The 17,585-nt window shown below is 37.6% G+C and overlaps 1 protein-coding gene across 5 annotated transcripts in view; it reads right to left on the bottom strand.

Moving 5' to 3' along the window:
* The window catches only part of ITGA1 (integrin subunit alpha 1), a 179,545-nt gene that overhangs the window by 91,728 nt on the left and 70,232 nt on the right, over window positions 1-17,585 (bottom strand). For all 5 annotated transcript variants that reach the window (XR_009502303.1, XM_059916363.1, XM_059916364.1 and 2 more), the window contains exons 4-6: window positions 14,828-14,916; window positions 14,600-14,711; window positions 13,860-13,987 (exon numbers count right to left, since the gene is read on the bottom strand). Coding sequence is in view for 4 of the 5 variants with exons in the window: in XM_059916363.1 (XP_059772346.1) it covers window positions 13,860-13,987; window positions 14,600-14,711; window positions 14,828-14,916 (329 nt within the window). In the remaining variant the exon portion in view is untranslated. The remainder of the gene's footprint in view (window positions 1-13,859; window positions 13,988-14,599; window positions 14,712-14,827; window positions 14,917-17,585) is intronic.

Below are 17,585 nucleotides of genomic sequence, written 5' to 3'. Positions count from 1 at the left end.
ACACACATGTGCTTCCTGCTTTATGTAGCTCAGCTGTAGCACCACATCTCCTAAATCAGCCCTTCCCTCTCTTTTCTTGTTCTCTGTCTTCCCTCTCTTACTTCCATTCTCCTTTCATTCTTTCTTTCCTACAGGTTGGATAATGCAGGCAGCTAACAGCAGAGCCATCATGAAGTAAAATGACTTAGAAGGTTAAGTGCCACTGCTTCGATTTTCCTTGCTCCATACCCTCCCCCATCCCTTGCCCATTTTCCTTATCCTTTTTCTACACCCTCCTTTGAAGGTTTATGTGAACAATAAGCTAATCTATATCAAGAATTGTGCCTGAAGTTACTTTTTGTTTAACCTTCCTACCCCAAAATTAGGGACTCAGAGAATTCTTTACCCAAAGGAATGTCTTTTTAATGTAGGAGTTCTGGGCGCTTCATTTCTTAGGTAGGGGAAGTAACTTGAGAAAGGGCTGCTTTCTTTCCAGGCAGTTGTCTAGTTAGCCCATTGTTCAGCCAGTTTTATTTCCAAGTCTGATCCTATTTCCAAACGGCATAAATGATCAGCATCTACCTTGTACTTCCCTTGATGTCACTGTTGTCAGAAATCTTTAGGCTTAATTATTTGTCTGATTTATAGATACATTTCTACAGCTTGGTTCTTTTGGAAACCAAAAGCATACCCTGGCACTTGCAGAAACAAATAAGAGAACTCCCAATTAAACATAATCTTTATCGTCTCTGCGCTACCTTCTGGAGTATACTAGACAACCTGGAGCAATTATGCCACCATGCCTTAATACTATCCTATATTTTTTACTGCTTTTTTTTAGCTTTCTTTCCTAACTTATTCAAATTATAGTAACATAAATTAGTATCACATTTTATAAATGAAGAAGCTGAGTTAAAAAAAAAACTCACTTTCCATAATGAAGGGGCAGAAGGAGGCCTAGTCTAGGATGTGTATCCTTCATCTCTCTATTTTGTCTCAGTAAAAACTTACCTCGCCCAGATCCCCTCATTTTCTTTTTTTTTTTTTCTAGTCATATTTTGTTTTTTAGGTGCTTGTGTTAAATCTTTATAGGTGTAAACTCACTTGTTACAGTACATAGAATTATGTTCCCACTTAAGTCTCCTCTTTTATTTTCAAATTAAAAATTTTTTCTTTTTTTAAAAATTGGCATATAGCTGACTTCCCCCCATTTTCTAATCACCTCAGCTTTTGCTAAATGCTGCTGCCACTTCATGGCTACTCAATGAGTTCAGGTAGCTAGCTAGCCAACTGAGATACATTAGAAAATACGATAAAACAGACAAACAAGTAAATAGATCATATTTTTTAAAAAGAAATGGAATATATAAATCCTTCCTTAGAATTGCTGAGTCAGGTATAAGATAAATAAGAAATAATTAGAGAACATATGCAAGTATAAGAGAAAGTACACCATAAGCTGAATAAACACAAAATCTGCTCAATCCACGTCCAGGTTAGGTTTGCTCTTTGACTGTATATTTCACCTAATATCTGTCACCATCTGTTCCAAGACTATGTGCTACTATAATTGGAAAAAGACAATTATTAGTCTCCCATGACTCCAATTCAGGTTATTGCCTTGACAATTAAATGTTATGTACAGTTATCTATTACTTTCTGAATAGATTTAAAATTCTTTTCCCAATGACCCTAACAGCTTTTAATTAGTAATCCAGGGAGACACTGAAAAATTATCAAGGGAAACCATGTAGGCTTGACATTGTCTTTGTGTATATAAATGCTCAGGGTAAATAAAAGTAAAATGATTTTGTTACTTAGATAATCATTATACCTAATTTATGGTACCAAGGTGAATAAATGCTGCTGTGGAAGTTAATTGCTCATCCATTCAGGGTGTCTTACAGAGTTGGTTTTGTTTTTATTTCTCTTTGTTTAGATTTGATTAAGCAGGAGACTAAAGAACTTTGAAAACTCCTGTCATTATTCTTGGACATTTTACTACCTGGATGAATCTACTGAACACCCTAGTCTCTCATTTCTTTGACTTCCTTGGCTTTAGTAATATTTTCCTCTAGTTTGCCTATGTCATCCACTTCCAAGGTCTTAGCCTTCACCTTGTCATCTGGAAAAATTGCAGCACCTCAATCTCAATGTCAAGTGTTCTTCTCTCTGATCATTAACTTCAGCTCATTTACCTAGTATATCCAATTCATCAATTCCTTGACCACATTAAGACATCTAATTAATTCACAGATCTTATCTTTTTTTTTTTTTTGTACCCAGCCTAGATTCCATGATCCATCACCATAATCATTTACTTGCAAACATTTAACTACTTTAAACTTTTTTTCCCTCCATTAACTAACTTGGCTAACTTCCAACTCCGGTTAAGTCCAAATATCTCCTTCTCTGTGTGTGATCCTATGACACTGAATTTTGTTAGACAAAAATCACATACCTTGTAGACTGGTCTCACTTTGAAGTTTTGCTCATGAATCCCAAATGCGGTTGCACATAGCACTGCCCAACAATCCTACTACTTTTTACTAATGAGTGTACTGTTCCCTTCGATCAAATTCTAGTGATAAGATATTAACTACTCAGGAAAAAAATAGCATCTCATTTATACATAGGGAGGAGTTCACATGAGAAGAGATGGAAGTCATGCCAACTAAATAAGGCTGCTTTGTGATGTAACATTTTACATTTACAACGCACTTTCCATATCTTATAGAACATACTATGAACTGATTACTATGAATTGGATTATCTGGAAAAATTATCTTCACACCAGGAATAGCAGAAGATGTAACACCTTGCTATGTCAGAGATCAGTGCTTTGTATCTTCTATCTATCTATCATCTATCTCTCTTACTACTTAACATATATCTCACTTTTATAAGCTTATTTTTTGTAAACGTTAAGATATAAGAGAACTTATAACTGCCTGTTCCCTTACCCTTTCTGTACACTTTGCTTCTAACAGCTCCACCTGAGACTTGCCTCAGATGATTGTCCTTGGACTGCTAGAGCTGCTTTGCCCCAAAGGTTCAAAGAGTCAGAAGTGCCTGGGAGTTTTCTCCCTCTTCACCCTTTGCCCTGATCCATAGGTAATGCCTGAGTGCAGGAAAATGCAAGACCAGCCCCTCGACTTAACTTGGAGCCCCTTCCAGATCAGGCTGAGGCCTTGACTTCACCCGAACTCACGTGCTTGCTTGTCCTCTGTGGCTGCTCTGTTTTGTTCCCCCAAATCCCTTCCTATTTTCTTTTGGAAGCACTCCCTTCATGAATTGCTATCACTGGACTCCTCCTCTCAGAGTTTGCTTCTGGGGAACTGGATCTAAGGCAGCTATTATCTATGTTTCTGCATTCCTTCTTCAGCCCAGGCCAGACATCATTGCCTTGAACCTGGACCACGGCAGTCACGGGTCTTTCCACTGCTGATCTCCCTCCCTCCATTTCCACTTCCTCAAATCCTTCTACATATTAATAGTAGATTTACTGTCTTTAAATTCTGCTTTTATCATGTGTCTTCCTTGTTCAAAAGCTCCAATAACTCTTCATTGCTTACATCAAGGATTTTGAAATATACTTTAAAAGAGAATTGTACTTGTAATTAAAATAGAAAATAGATAAAGCTTCAAGCTGCTTCTTGAAATACTAGGCCTATAGGTTAAAATTCAGTTTTTTCCTCCTGATTTTCAGCCACTCAACAGTCTGGCCCTACATTCTTTATTCATCCTCATCTTTAGGACTCCTCAGGTTGAACTCTACCCAGACCAAATGCCCTTCCTTTTCCCTCCAACTAAGCTAAGTCTACCCATTCGGTAAGATTCAATTCAAGTTTCACTTTCTCTGCAGCTTTGTCCACCTCGTTGCCAAGAGTCCATACTGATCTTCCCTTTCTTCAAACTGTGAAGCAAACTTGTCTGTGCTGCTCCTGTGAGCCCTGCATTCTTCTCAACTTTTGTACGCCTGCTTTATCTCCCAACTCCATTATAAATTCGGAAGGGGCAAGCAGGGGTAAAGAGCATGGACTGCATCATAGCTTTTGGTATTCTCTTATCCTGTACCACTGTTTTGCTTTGCTCACAGTTGACCCTCATACATTCTTACTAGATGACTATAACATTTCACATAGGCAAGTAGAAAACTGAGATAGTAGGGAAATAATGATAAACAGAAAAAGAGAGATATAAAGAAGTGTGGGAAATTAGAAGAGTGGGCAGTGGGAACTCACATCTCAGGAAAATGACATTCAGTGTAGGTCTCCGGCTGACACAGGGGTTCTTATTTCCTTAGGAACCAGATAGAATAAGGTCAGCTGTGTCTTCCCCAGAAAAGGGTGCCATTTACTAATTTTCATCACAGGAGAATGCTCAAATCACAAAACATATGTAATGCTTTGCTGAGTACTGGTGAGACCCACTTTAGTAGAAATAGTTTCAGTTCCAGCTTAGTTTATAATTTAAGGCAGGTGAAACAGATTTGTATTAGCATAATGGGTATACATGCATCTACAACCGAGTCAAATAAGTATGAGAATTAAATAATGAGATAAAAAGTGATGAACATACCTGGTGAGGAAACAGGAGGAGAGAGAATCGCAAGCACATTTATTGTCTCACTTGTAAGGCCCTCATGGAGGAAGGAGGATCCAGCTTTCTGAATGAGCTACCCAGGTAAAGAACAGACAGCAGAGTATGATAGTAGAATGGGAGGAAGCAAAGCAGGCTTGAGCCTGGAAAATCTGTCAAGGATGATCAGTAAAGACATTTAAATCATTCCAGAATTTGCGGAAAGATAAACAATCAATAATCATCATATTTGACTTGAAGGGGCCAATTGCATTGGAATGGTACAAGACCCAGAAGGTGGAGTTAAGTAGAGAGCTGGTGAGGAATAGTAAAGATGGAAAGATTCTAGTCATTTTTGCTAAATGCAAGAAAGTAGGCAGAGATGGCAGCTAAAAGGAGAAACTGGGTTAAATGCGGGCTTTCTTTAAGGGAGAATGGGTAGAGCAGCTTATGGCATCAGTAAAAGAGTAGATGAAGATAGTAACAGTAGATTCTTATAAAGGGGGGACAGACCACAGTAGAAAGAAAAGTTACTTTTCAGAGACAACTGTAAGGGACACATTTAGCTCCTGGGGAGATGCAGTTTGAACTTCCTGATTAAGCAGTTGTAATTACAATCTAAGTCCAAAGAGAAGTAAGAGGTGATTCACATTATAGCATAAACCAGGCACACAACTGGCTGAGGATTCTGTTACATGAACAAGAGGTTTGTAACACTTAGAACTTTCCACTTAAACATAAAATTTGCAATCATGTTTCAGACAAGCCCCAAACTAATATTCCCTTACCCCTTTTCCAGGGAATACTAACTCTCTCAGTTGCTAGGTATGATTTTTTAAAAAGAGCCCATGATCAAATAATCTTGGAAAGCAATTGTTAATACAAAGTATAACAGTTTCTCTGTCTCTGTCTGTCTGCCTCCCTCTGCTATTTATGTTAAGTAAAAAAATGCCACACATTTCAGATGGAGCAAAAGAGCAAGGCTTTCTCTCACTCCTGAATTGCTCTACTCTGACTCATAAGTGGATTCTTTTGAAAGTGCTCCCGGAATCTTTAATATGAAAACATGCATTGTGAATCACGAATTGGAAGACCTGATGTATTTTATTTTTATTTAAGAGAATATTTTTTTGTAAGGAACATATTCAACACCTCAAACAACATAGCTTGCAAAACATTGCTTTATTCTAATACTGAGTTATCTACTCGTAAAGATCAATGAATTGTTCTGCTTTATTCACCCTTGTTATATTTATGTCACACTGTCATGCATTGCAATTATCCAAATACAAGACTTTTACTTCATTTCTAAGTTGGAAGGTTTTTCAGGATTAGGGACAAAGTATTAGAGTTTGTTATTTATATTGCTATCACATCTAGCATAATACTTGACCAATAAAATACTTCATAAATATCTGCTAAATTAAAATGAATTAATTATCCAAACGGCTTTTTCTCTTTTGGGGGTAGAAAAGAACAAGGAGGAAAGTGAGTGTGAGGAATATGGAAGGAATGATGCTGTTAGAAATCACAAAAATCACTAATTTTTTCTCATAAAACTTAAAGTCACAACAGAATGACAAGGGAGTTTTAAGAAAAGAGAAGTGTTTATAAAATAGCTATTAAGTATACTGAGTCAAAGAATCATGAAGGAATGGAATTATTTCCTCATTTAGAATTATACGATTACCTTGTATTCTTAAGTTAGAGTTATAACACCAGCGCCTAAATTTTAATGCCCAAAATGAGCTAAGTTTCTGGGTTTTCATTCAACAATTAACATTATCCAATCAATAGCTTCTTTAGGGGTGTAATGACAGGGAAGCACAGTAAAGTTTTCTGTGTTTCTGTAGGATGCACAATTGCTTAATCTGATAAGAGCTCAGACTTTGCGTCTGGTCATTTTATGTTTCCTTTTACCAAAGTAAGGTGCAAAAGCCCTGCCCTACAACATGCTTCTACTGCAATTAAGTGAGAGTATGAATGTGGTGGTAATACAGGCTTCAATCCAAATTAACTGTCAATACAAACCATTCAAGGCTGTGTTAGCTGAAACCTGGCTTAACCTTTGTCACTATGGAGAGGGAAGAACAGGACTGGTTCACAAGTAGATGAAATGATTCCTCAGAAACACAAATAAATTCGGTAAATTAAAGATGTAGGTCCTGGGTTTCCCTGGTGGCGCAGTGGTTAAGAATCCACCTGCCAATGCAGGGGACATGGGTTTGAGCCCTGGTCTGGGAAGATCCCACATGCCACGGAGCAACTAAGCCCGTGCGCCACAACTACTGAAGCCCATGTGCCTAGAGCCTGTGCTCTGCAACAAGAGAAGCCACCTCAATGAGAAGCCCGCGCACCGCAATGAAAAGTAGCCCCCGCTCACCACAACTAGAGAAAGCCCCTGTGCAGCAACGGAGACCCAATGCAGCCAAAAATAAATAAATAAAATAAATAAATTTATTTAAAAAAAAAACCATGTAGGTCCTAAGAAAAGGATGTCTTTAGCTGGTCTCTTGCTTGATGGAAGATGCTGCAATGAAATTGACCCATGCTAAAAAATGTAAGGCTAGAAGATGTTAAAATGGGGAAGACTATGGGAGAAATCAGGACCAGAGGTGAATGGGGCTTGATGTGTTGAACATCTCCAAAGAAAAGCCTGAAACACAATGTAAAGGGGAGTCTGGGGTGTCCCCCACAAACAAGTCCCTTCTAGCTCAATGACTTCATGAAGCAGAGTGAGAGATGGTGGTCAGTACAATAATGATTTTTAACACAAGGAGAAATTTAAAATTCCAGAAATTACATTTTTCCAACATAAATGACTTGCCTCCTACGTGCTAGGCAATGCAGGAAACTCTGAACTGTATTCCATAAGTAAAAGGATTAAGGCACAATGCTGTTATTGTGGAATTCACATTCCACCAGGAGAGACGCACTCACGAAACAAAAAGCGATGCCACTGAGTGAGAGAGCAGTGGATGAAGGGTGTGTAAATGCTGTGGGAATATGGAGGGGAAGGGATTTTTCTTGGGAAGGGTGGGGGGAATAACCACAGAAAAGGACAGAGAAAGTGACATTTCAACAGAGTCTCAGAAGTTTACCTCGCACATGGGGCCTGGGGTGGAGAAGGGCTTTCCGGGCAGAGAGAATCACGTGAGCATAGAGCAACATGTTCAGGGAAGGCCAGGGTAGGAGTGGCTACAGGGCAAGAAGGGAAGGAGGCAGGAGACAGTGGAATGACAAGACACTAGGTGACGAACGTCTTATAAATCACTGGAGAGCTTGGGTATTATTCCACAGGCAAGGACAGGAGATTTTTATTCAGGGAAATTCCATGATCCAGACTTTACATGGGAAAAATAACTCAGATGAGTGATGAATGGAGGTAGAGGACAACGGAGACCAGGACGCTAGTGAGCAGGGAGGTTCACCTCCTTCCCAGCACCACTTTCGGAAACAACAGCCTGACTGACAAGGACATAGCTGCACGGCTCAGACAGGTTTCTTCGCAGACCTCACAACAGTGAATCAGCCCTCATAGTTTAGGCTCCTCGGGAAATGGCCATAAAATGTGTAGTAAAAAGAAAGATAAATAATATTCCTAAAATTTAATTAATTTCCCTCTTTCATTTTGCCTGGTTTAATATTATGCTATACTCTTGATAGGAACAGTCTAGACATTGTTCCATTAGTATATTTCACTTTTTATATCAAGCCTCACAATTTACTGCTTTTATTTAGGGTAATGCACTTGTATATGGCATATTTATATCATTCTCATTTATTATTAAAAGCAATGTTATGTTTAGGTATTGAGGATCAATAAGACCTCCATAATGTTTATACCATCATATCTTTTATGGCAAGCTCAGAGTGTTTCAGGTTTGTTTTTATAGGTGGTTTTTTACAAAACAATTTTACAGCCTTTACTCTGTCTTGGGTAAAAAACTGGTTTGCAAAAGTTCCTTGACTATGTTTGCAAAAAGTGTTAATGGGACCACACAGAAACATGGGAGAAACTCTGAGTAACTATTTAGGGTGAATGTTTTTGTCACTTGCATTGCATTTTTCTAATGTATACTAATTGTCATATGGAAACTTTAATGAAAGTTTTAAAATTTATTTTCCTTCCTTCCTTCCTTTTTTTTTTCCGTGGAGGTGAAAATTACTTCCGAAACATTCCATATCTTTGAGACTCCTTTCCAATAATTGCAATTACTAAATGAAAAATCTATGACTGCAGAGAGTAGGCCATAATATTTGATCTTCACCTTTTGTATCAAGTGAATAATTGTAATTAATATCGATATAACAAACAAGAACTCATGAGGTATAATTAGAATGTAAAATTTTTTTTTGGCCCATGATCCCTTTAAAACTTATTTAGGGTGAAATTCTTCTACTCTCACTGGATGGAAAGATAAATGTCTTATGACTTTTATTATTTTTAGTTTTAAAATGTCTGTTTAAAAAAAGCTCTATATTTTAATTTAGGTTGTACCACATGAAAGTGCTGTATTTGTAGGTCAAAAAAGGATCAAATAGCAACAATTTCATATGGTTCAACCTAAACTAAAACAAAATCAATAAAACAAAATGTCAAAGTTGACTTATAGTTAAATCTTCTCTCCTCCCCCTACTAAGGCTTATGGGAGGTGAGAAGCCTGTAGCTGAGAAAGGGGCATGACTGGCTCTTTCTTTGTTTCTCTGCTCCTCTTCTCTCAGATTGCTAACTCTAATATCTGACATCTCCACCGATGGAGGGAGGGAAGATAAATACAGGGTACAGAAATTCTTACTTGACTGGTGCTGTCCTAAGATGGAGTAGGTGCTAACAGGTGTTATCTTTCTGGTGGGCTCTTTGGAGATCTCCCTTCACCTGCATCCTTGCCTGAGTGAATGCATCTCACTACTGTGGCCCCTAGGAATCAGGGAAGGCTTCGGCTGTTCTGTGCAGAGGCCTCCACTCGCTTCCAGGAGATTCTGTGGACAGGAGCTAACATGATTCCATAATGATCCATGGGAAACACATTCTTTGTACCGACAACTCTGGGTGTGAGGCCAATCCCACTGCCTTAACTCGCCTGTCAGCAGCCAGACAGCTATCTTGCCCTTTAGATATTTCAGGCAGGAGTCAGACACTCATCAATTGCATGTCCCAACTTTCATAGACACACACCAAGCTCACTGTATGATCTCACTGAAGCCTTTCTCACTAGGCTCTTTCTACAGAGAAATGCACTTCACAAATCTGTCAACTTCATTCTTAATGCCTTTATATCCTTGATATGGGTGAGGAGTTTAAAGAGTCCTGTATCTAGCTCATAACTTTCCATCTTTGGAACTTTCCATCTTTGGAAAGATCTTTGCATCTTCTTCTGGGCAGTATCTCTTGAAATTCATTTTTATATTTAAGTAGGGGAAGGAAAAATTCCAGAAGTTAATTCTGCCAATCTAAGGGCAGGATTGGGTGCTTCAATTGAAAACAAACAAAAACAAAAGACAAAAAAAACCTTGTTTAAACTATGTTATCAATAAATCAGGAAAAAAAATGATTGTTAAAACAAACTGTCTATGTTTTTCGAGAGAATTACTATAAGACCACATGAAAGAAAAGCATACATTTTAGTACACATTTCTTTGAAGTGAAAGTATCTTTCCGAATTTCTGTGAATGAGTTTCTTGTCTGACTCCACTGAAGGAAGGTCAAATTTAAAGGGTATTTAAATGTGTTGTACTTAAAACACGATTAAATACAGTTTGGCAAAAGTGATGGCTTAGTAAATGTCCTTCTCAATCCCTTTTGTTTAGAGAGTTACTTATGAAACTAGTCATTAATACAACTTAAACCAACATAGAAAAAGATTTGAAATTACTAAAGTATAAACACTAAAGCCTAACATATAAATAATATACTTAAAGAATACTAAAATGCCAGTTATAGAAAAAGTCTCATTAAATGTTCACCTATCAGAGAAAAATACAAAAATACATTCATTACGATACACACATTTATTCAACAGGTGCTCATTAAAGGGCCACTATGTCACAGCAAAGCACTGGGCTGGCCACTGACAATGATAAAAAGAGATATAAAGGCTTCAGTCTTGAGGTCCCTGTAATCTGGAGGGTGCAGCAAGCACAGACACACACACACACCACACACATCCATTTAATAATGCATTTAATCCACTGTTTCTCAAATTTAACCTATTTAAAAATCATGTGGGTTGCTTACTTAAAATACAGGCTCTGTAGCCCCATCCTCAGAGATTCTGATTCTTAAAGTCTGGGGTACAGTCCAAGTACCTCTGGGATTCAGAAGCAGGAATTCCACGAGCCACATCTGGAGAAACACTGCTTTTTACAGAGGCTCCATGAAAGCAGTGGCCGCATCTGTCTTACTCTCCACAATTATCCAAGCCCTCACACAGAGCCTGGTACATAGTAAATCCTCAGGAGAAACAAGTGAATAAATGAATGAATGAGTCTGGCTAAGCTTCATAATGAATGACACAAGCAAAATGTGACATAAAAACTCAGCAATTTAAGCAGCTCCTCTGCAGATGCACCAAATGACTCAGTGCACAGGGTTGCATTCTGAAATCTTCCTCTTTGAGGAATGGGGTCATGGAACCAAGGAAATGTGACCTGACTCTTCTCAGAGTAAGTTTGTGTCCCTCCCATTCACTGGCAGCATCTAGACCCCAGGGATCGTCCCCATTCCTCTGAATAGAGCCACTGTTTCCTCCCAGAAAGACATAAAACTCCACGAAGCCCACTCTGGAAGGCTGGAATTCCACTGGTGCTGGACAGAATAGCTCCTCTATTGGGACTCTCACTATTGAAATGTAAGATTAATTCTAGTTCTCATAGATGGAAACAACAAAACTGCAGAGAATGGGTTGAGTATATAAGCAATTGATTGTTAGCTATTTCTTTACAAAACTGAGCCACGGGCATAGATCTCCACTGAAGCAGTGATTATTCCTCTAAAACAGCCTTGTAGGTTTGCTTCCTGAAGCTGTGGAGAAACTTCAAACATGTCACAGCTGCACTAATTTCCACAAATAGCTACAAACACATTAATTTTTATAGTGTAATAGATAAATTTAAAAGTAAAATCAAATATTCAGATGACTAAAAAAAGAATACAAATTTTAAAATTTTCCAAGACTGTCATTAGCTTTGGAAAGAAAGGATTGGATAAGAAGGTAAAATGGGGTGGATAAAACAGGTGGAAGGGAGGAAAACTCATTGTGGGGAACGTGTTGAGAGAGGGGAGACCTGTGATCAGGAGTTTGAATCTAGGTATGTCAGTGCAGGCAACGGAGCACCAAGAGTCCTGGCCTGCTTCCAACCAGGGGGCTGGCCAAGGAGGCACGGGGACAAAGGACTAGAGACCACTGTCTAGGGACATCAGAGGGCACCTGCTCTGAAACTTCTCTCGAAGTAGAGGTCTCAGAAAGGAAAGACGGCTGCACTGCAGTTGGAGAGCTGCGTGTTCAAATCTGCCATCAACAAGCAAGAGACCCTGCACAAGTCACTTAGCTTCTCAGGTCCCCTCCATCAATTGAGATTTGGGGCTAAATGACCTCTAAGACCCCTTCCAGCTATAACTTTATGGCTCTATGAAATCTTATTGACCAAGGAGAGAAAGGATAAGGGAAGAGAGGAAAGGAAGAAGGGAGAGAAGTTCTCAGAAGGGAAAAAAAGGGGTCCATGTGGAACATGTATTGTACGAAAAGGAGAAGCAGGTCACCATTCTGAGTGGTCTTCTAAAGGATGCAGGCCACCTGATGCCCTGTAGCAAGAAGAAAGAGAATATCTTCTCCAAACTTCCAGCAATCCACTTGGGAAGATAACTGCAGATAAGAAGCTTGCATCGAGGGAAACTTACATTTTGTGATATGATTATAAGAAAAGTACATCTTCCTATAATAATTTTACTCTGATTTCAAGAAGTTCCCTATTGTCCACTGGGATATACACATTACCCCTCACCTGGCTCTCTAAAGAGATCCATTCAACCTTGGAATACAGCCATATGACATTTCACTTTGAAGTTTGAGTTCTAATTTGCAATTTTCAACTACCATCCTTTTGGGAAAATGTATGATATGTATATATCATAAAATATATAATATATGTTTTAAATATGCATTATATAAATATATATTCTAAAATAAAATTATGTTATATATTTAAAATAAATATAAAAGGATAAAAATATGTATACACACAGATACAAAAATATAAAATATATATACACAGATACATGTATGTATATATACATATGCATGAATGTACATATATGTATGTGTGTGTATACATAGGTATACACACACATACATATATGTGTATATAGATGTGTGTGTCTATTTATATCCCAATTTTAATGCAGGTGTGACAAATATTAATGCAGTCATACAACTTTTTCAGTGCCCCAGAAATCTTTCCAAGAGTAGAGCTCTCAGAGAAAAAGTTAAGAACACTGGACTGCGTGTGCAGCCCAGCTGTCTCCTGTGCTCTCCTGAGGTCCCCACACTTTGCAACAGCCATTTTTGACTCTGATTCTAGTGTTAATTCCTACCCTCAAGGCACTGTCCTCACTTTGACATTTAATTTTCCTATTATCCGTTGCGTCTTATCCATATTTTAAGCCATGTGACCATATAACATTAATGAACATTAGACTGATTAAACCCAAACTCACTGTCTAAAGTGGAAGAGCCATGTGAGAAGTTCCACTTTATTTAGTGGCAATAAAGGGGGATGTGTTTAGAAACAGAGACTCACGGGGAGAAAAACACCCAATTATTCAACTTACTGCAGCTAAAGCCTGGAGCATTTGCTTTTTACTTAAGAAAAGAAATTATTAAATATAGGGGAAAATAGACTTACAGCAGTATCCTGTGGCCAATCCCTAATTTATCTGTACAACAGGAGAAAAGACACTATGATGGCATATCAGAATAGTTTCTACAAACTCTGAAACCCTGCTCTGATATTACCAAAGGTGGCTATGCTTATTTTATAATTAAGAATTAAATTATGATTTTATAGATATCTATAGGGGATATTTTCTCAGAGCATTGAAAATGCAGCTTTCATAATACTTTCTGCTTAGAAAATAAACAGCCTGCCAGTAATGTGCAGGAATAAGAACAGGGGTATGGAATACAAAGCTCATCCTAAATTTTAGCTTTATTGATTAATTTATTTTCAGAATAATTCGTCATTAAAACTCCATGCATTTGTATCTTTAGGACAACAGAAATCAAAACATGAAGTCATACCTGTGTCTGTTTAGGACCAATATCCATTCTTTCAAGAAGGTCATTTAAAAAAGCTGTAACACTTTCCCAGGGGTAAATACTGTTGGAACCATCCAGCACTATGACTATGTCCAGCTGAGTGCTGCATTCTGCAAGAAAAAGATTCAATCGTGCAAATTTGGTGTCTATCTTCAGGGGTATATGAAATGTTTTCACAGCTAAGAGGAACTCATTTTAAAAGATGAACTGATATCCTACAAAGTGGACACATTACTTTTAAAATCAGAAAAAAAGAGTTTTTTAAATCAGAAGAAGAGTGATAAGAAATACTCATTGCATTCAGTAACAATTGGTTTGGGATTCACATCAAGTAAAACCCATACCTACTTAATTTTAGTTAACACTGTATGAGTTATCTTTGGAAATGTTCTCAATATGAATTCTCTATACAGTTCTCATTCTGTGTATATTTCAAATAAGGTTACTTTTCTCAAAGAAACTCACCCTTTAAATAAAAACAACGTGACAGCTTTAGCTCTGATGTTTAGACATGACTCTGTAAAGGTTATTTACACTAATATCAATTCCAAAATAGCAGTGAGGTTTGGTTATATATTGGCAAAGCAAACATTTACCTAAATTGGTAATGCTGGTAGCCGAGAAAATACTTCAAGCTTTTTGGTATGCTCCTGTGTATATATATGTCTCATTCATTGCTTACTCTTTTCAAACACTGCACAAACATTGCATAAAATCTGTACCTTGTACAGGGGCAATGGAGTTCACGACTTGAAATGTGGGGCTGACATCAGAACAGATTCCCGTTGTGTAATGCAAATGTCCACATCTATAGGCATATAAGGGCCCGCATGCCTTTTAAAAAATTTAAAAAATTAAAGTCATAAGATTAAAAATTATATAACAGATTTTATAAAGATTTATAATATAATTCTTGGTTCATTAACTATCTTTACTCTTCCTTTTCTTACCAGAAACCCTCCATTTGGGTTGGTGACTAAAGTGGATCCGAATGTCATATTCTCCTTTACTTCTGTGACATTGGGAATTGATGTATTAACTAAAAATAGAAGAAACTTTTATGATGGTGGAAAACAAAGTAAAATTAAGTGTCTTCTCATTAAAACATTCTGGCTTTTGTCTCAGAAACTTTGTCTGGATCACTGTCTCACATACTTTTGCTGAACTGTAAAAGAATGCACAACTATTAGGGCAATGAGAACATGGGATAGCTTTTCACATATTTTTGCTAATTAAAATAAATAAAATATTTAGTCTCATAATATTGTAGATGCAAAGTAAACTTATACAGTCATCCAACATGTTACATCTACATGTTATATATGACCAATGATGAAACATGATTTCTGGCAAGAAGAAGGAAAATGGGTAGAAGGCCAGAAAAGAAAACTTAGACACAAGATTTTGACCATTAGTTTCACCATCACAGGGACATCAGGAGGGTTACAAAGAAAACTGGGGCAAGATTAGAGCAGTGGTCAGGAAGTTTGGGTAAAGACACAATGAAGGGACTACATTTGACAGAACAAATAAGAATGTTGAGCCCTAAAGCATGCCAACCTGGCAAAAAGAAGTTCCACTCACTCACAATAAAAAAGAAGAAGAAGAAAAAAAAGATTGGACAGGAAACGCAAAAGCTTCTAAACCCTGCTTAGCAGAGCGCTAAAATAATTGAAAGTGGCAAAACTCAAGTTCAAGAAAGATTTGTCGGGCTTCCCGGGTGGCGCAGTGGTTGAGAATCTGCCTGCCAATGCAGGGGACACGGGTTCGAGCCCTGGTCTGGGAAGATCCCACATGCCGCGGAGCAACCAGGCCCGTGAGCCACAATTACTGAGCCTGCGCGTCTGGAGCCTGTGCTCTGCAACGGGAGAGGCCGCGATGGTGAGAGGCCCGCGCGCCGCAATGAAGAGTGGCCCCCGCTTGCCACAACTAGTGAAAGCCCTCACATAGAAACGAAGACCCAACACAGCCATAAATAAATAAATTAATTAATTTAAAAAAAAATCAATCTGGAATATGAAGATGTCTTTCTTAAAAAAATCTGGCAGCTTGTTAAAATTACAAAATAAATTAAAAAAAAAACAATTCCTGTAATATATATAAAAAAAGAAAAGAAAAGAAAGGTTTGTCTCACTGTTCATGCCTAGAATTTTTTCTTACTTTAAGATTACATGTAGATTTAATGGAATGGAAGCAGAGATTCCTGAAAGGTCACAATGACCTCCTAATCTGAGCATTGGTCTTTGTCCCAGAATCCAGTCTGGTTTGCTTTGAAAGCATCTGGAACTGGTCTTGAATAATCTAGATTAGAATTTTTTATACTACCGTTGACCCAGGATGAGCATTCCTCGGACATTAGGGACTACAGCAGAAACTTGCGTACTGTTCTTGGTGTAGCCAACATCCTCACACTAATGTTAAAACTCTATTCCAGTTTCCAGTAATGGAGGAGTTGCTCTTATCAGAACAACTCTTCTGCAAATAACAACTATAAACTCTAGGAAAAGGAAAAAAAAATGTATGAAACAACCGTCTGAAGGCACTGGAAAGCAACCAAGAGCAGGCAGAAACTGGAAGGGAGTCTATACTTGTAAGAAGAGATTAGCACTGGATGAGTTTCCTGTTTTTGTGTTTGTTTGTTTTCCCCTAAGGGAAGGCCTGAGTCAGTGGCTAAACCTCAGATAGACCTCACAGTCTTCCTGTCTAGAAGAAACAGAGGACAGAGAATGGGGCAATGACAGCAGTGTCAAGTGAAGAGGGGGTATCTTGGAAAGTAGAGCCACAAAAAGAGAGTTTGAATATATACAGATATTCTTTCCAAACATCTGAATGACCTGAACTGTACATGTGCAGGGTAAACTTCACACAGCCCAGCTAAAAAATTAGAAGAATTGAATAGAGATTTTAACTGCTTCCCACTGTTGTTTGGAAACTGAGTTCAGCCAAGTAAATTGCCTGCTAAAACTAAAAGTAAAGACTTTTCAAAGGCACATAACAGATCTAGAATCTCCACACTTAAAACTCAAAAGTTTAATCCAGGATACAATAAAAAATTACTAAACATAAGAAGAAACAGGAAAATGTGACCTAACCTCAAGAGAAAGGTAATAAATGGAAAGCGATGTTGAGATATTCCAGATGTTGGAATTATCAGGCAAGACATATTAAAGTAGCTATGCTCTTGAATGTAAAGGAAAAAATGCTCATAATAAACAAGTAGGAAATTGAAAAAAAGGAGAACTGAAAAATACAATATCTTAAATAAACCTGAAGAGGATGAGTAATTTCCATGGTACTTAATATTGCACAGAACACTGACAGGTTTCCAATTCCTGGATAGTTCTTGTAGGAATTTTCTAGTCATGTTCTAACTATGCTGATACTTCTATCAAATACATACATTTCAATATAAATTTACCTTTTGCAATTCTCTTTTTAAAAATTAAATTTCTATTTCTCGTGTTATTTTCTTTAAAAAAACAAACACTAAGTTAAATTTTGTGGAGGAAATGTGATGGATAGGTTTATTTAGAAGAGTTCTTTTTATGTTACCACTGGTTTTACAAAGGATTCTGAACAATGGAGGTGGTTACAAGTTACAAAACTAGTAAGACCTTCTATATCTGTGATGATATTCTATGATGAATTTCTAGAGCAAATGAAGGGCAGAAGGCATCAGAATGCCATTTTATGTAATCTGAATAATAA

The sequence above is a fragment of the Balaenoptera ricei genome, chromosome 3 (assembly GCF_028023285.1).
Source record: "Balaenoptera ricei isolate mBalRic1 chromosome 3, mBalRic1.hap2, whole genome shotgun sequence".
NCBI lineage: Eukaryota > Metazoa > Chordata > Mammalia > Artiodactyla > Balaenopteridae > Balaenoptera > Balaenoptera ricei.
This window is presented reverse-complemented; position numbering and strand designations above follow the sequence as displayed.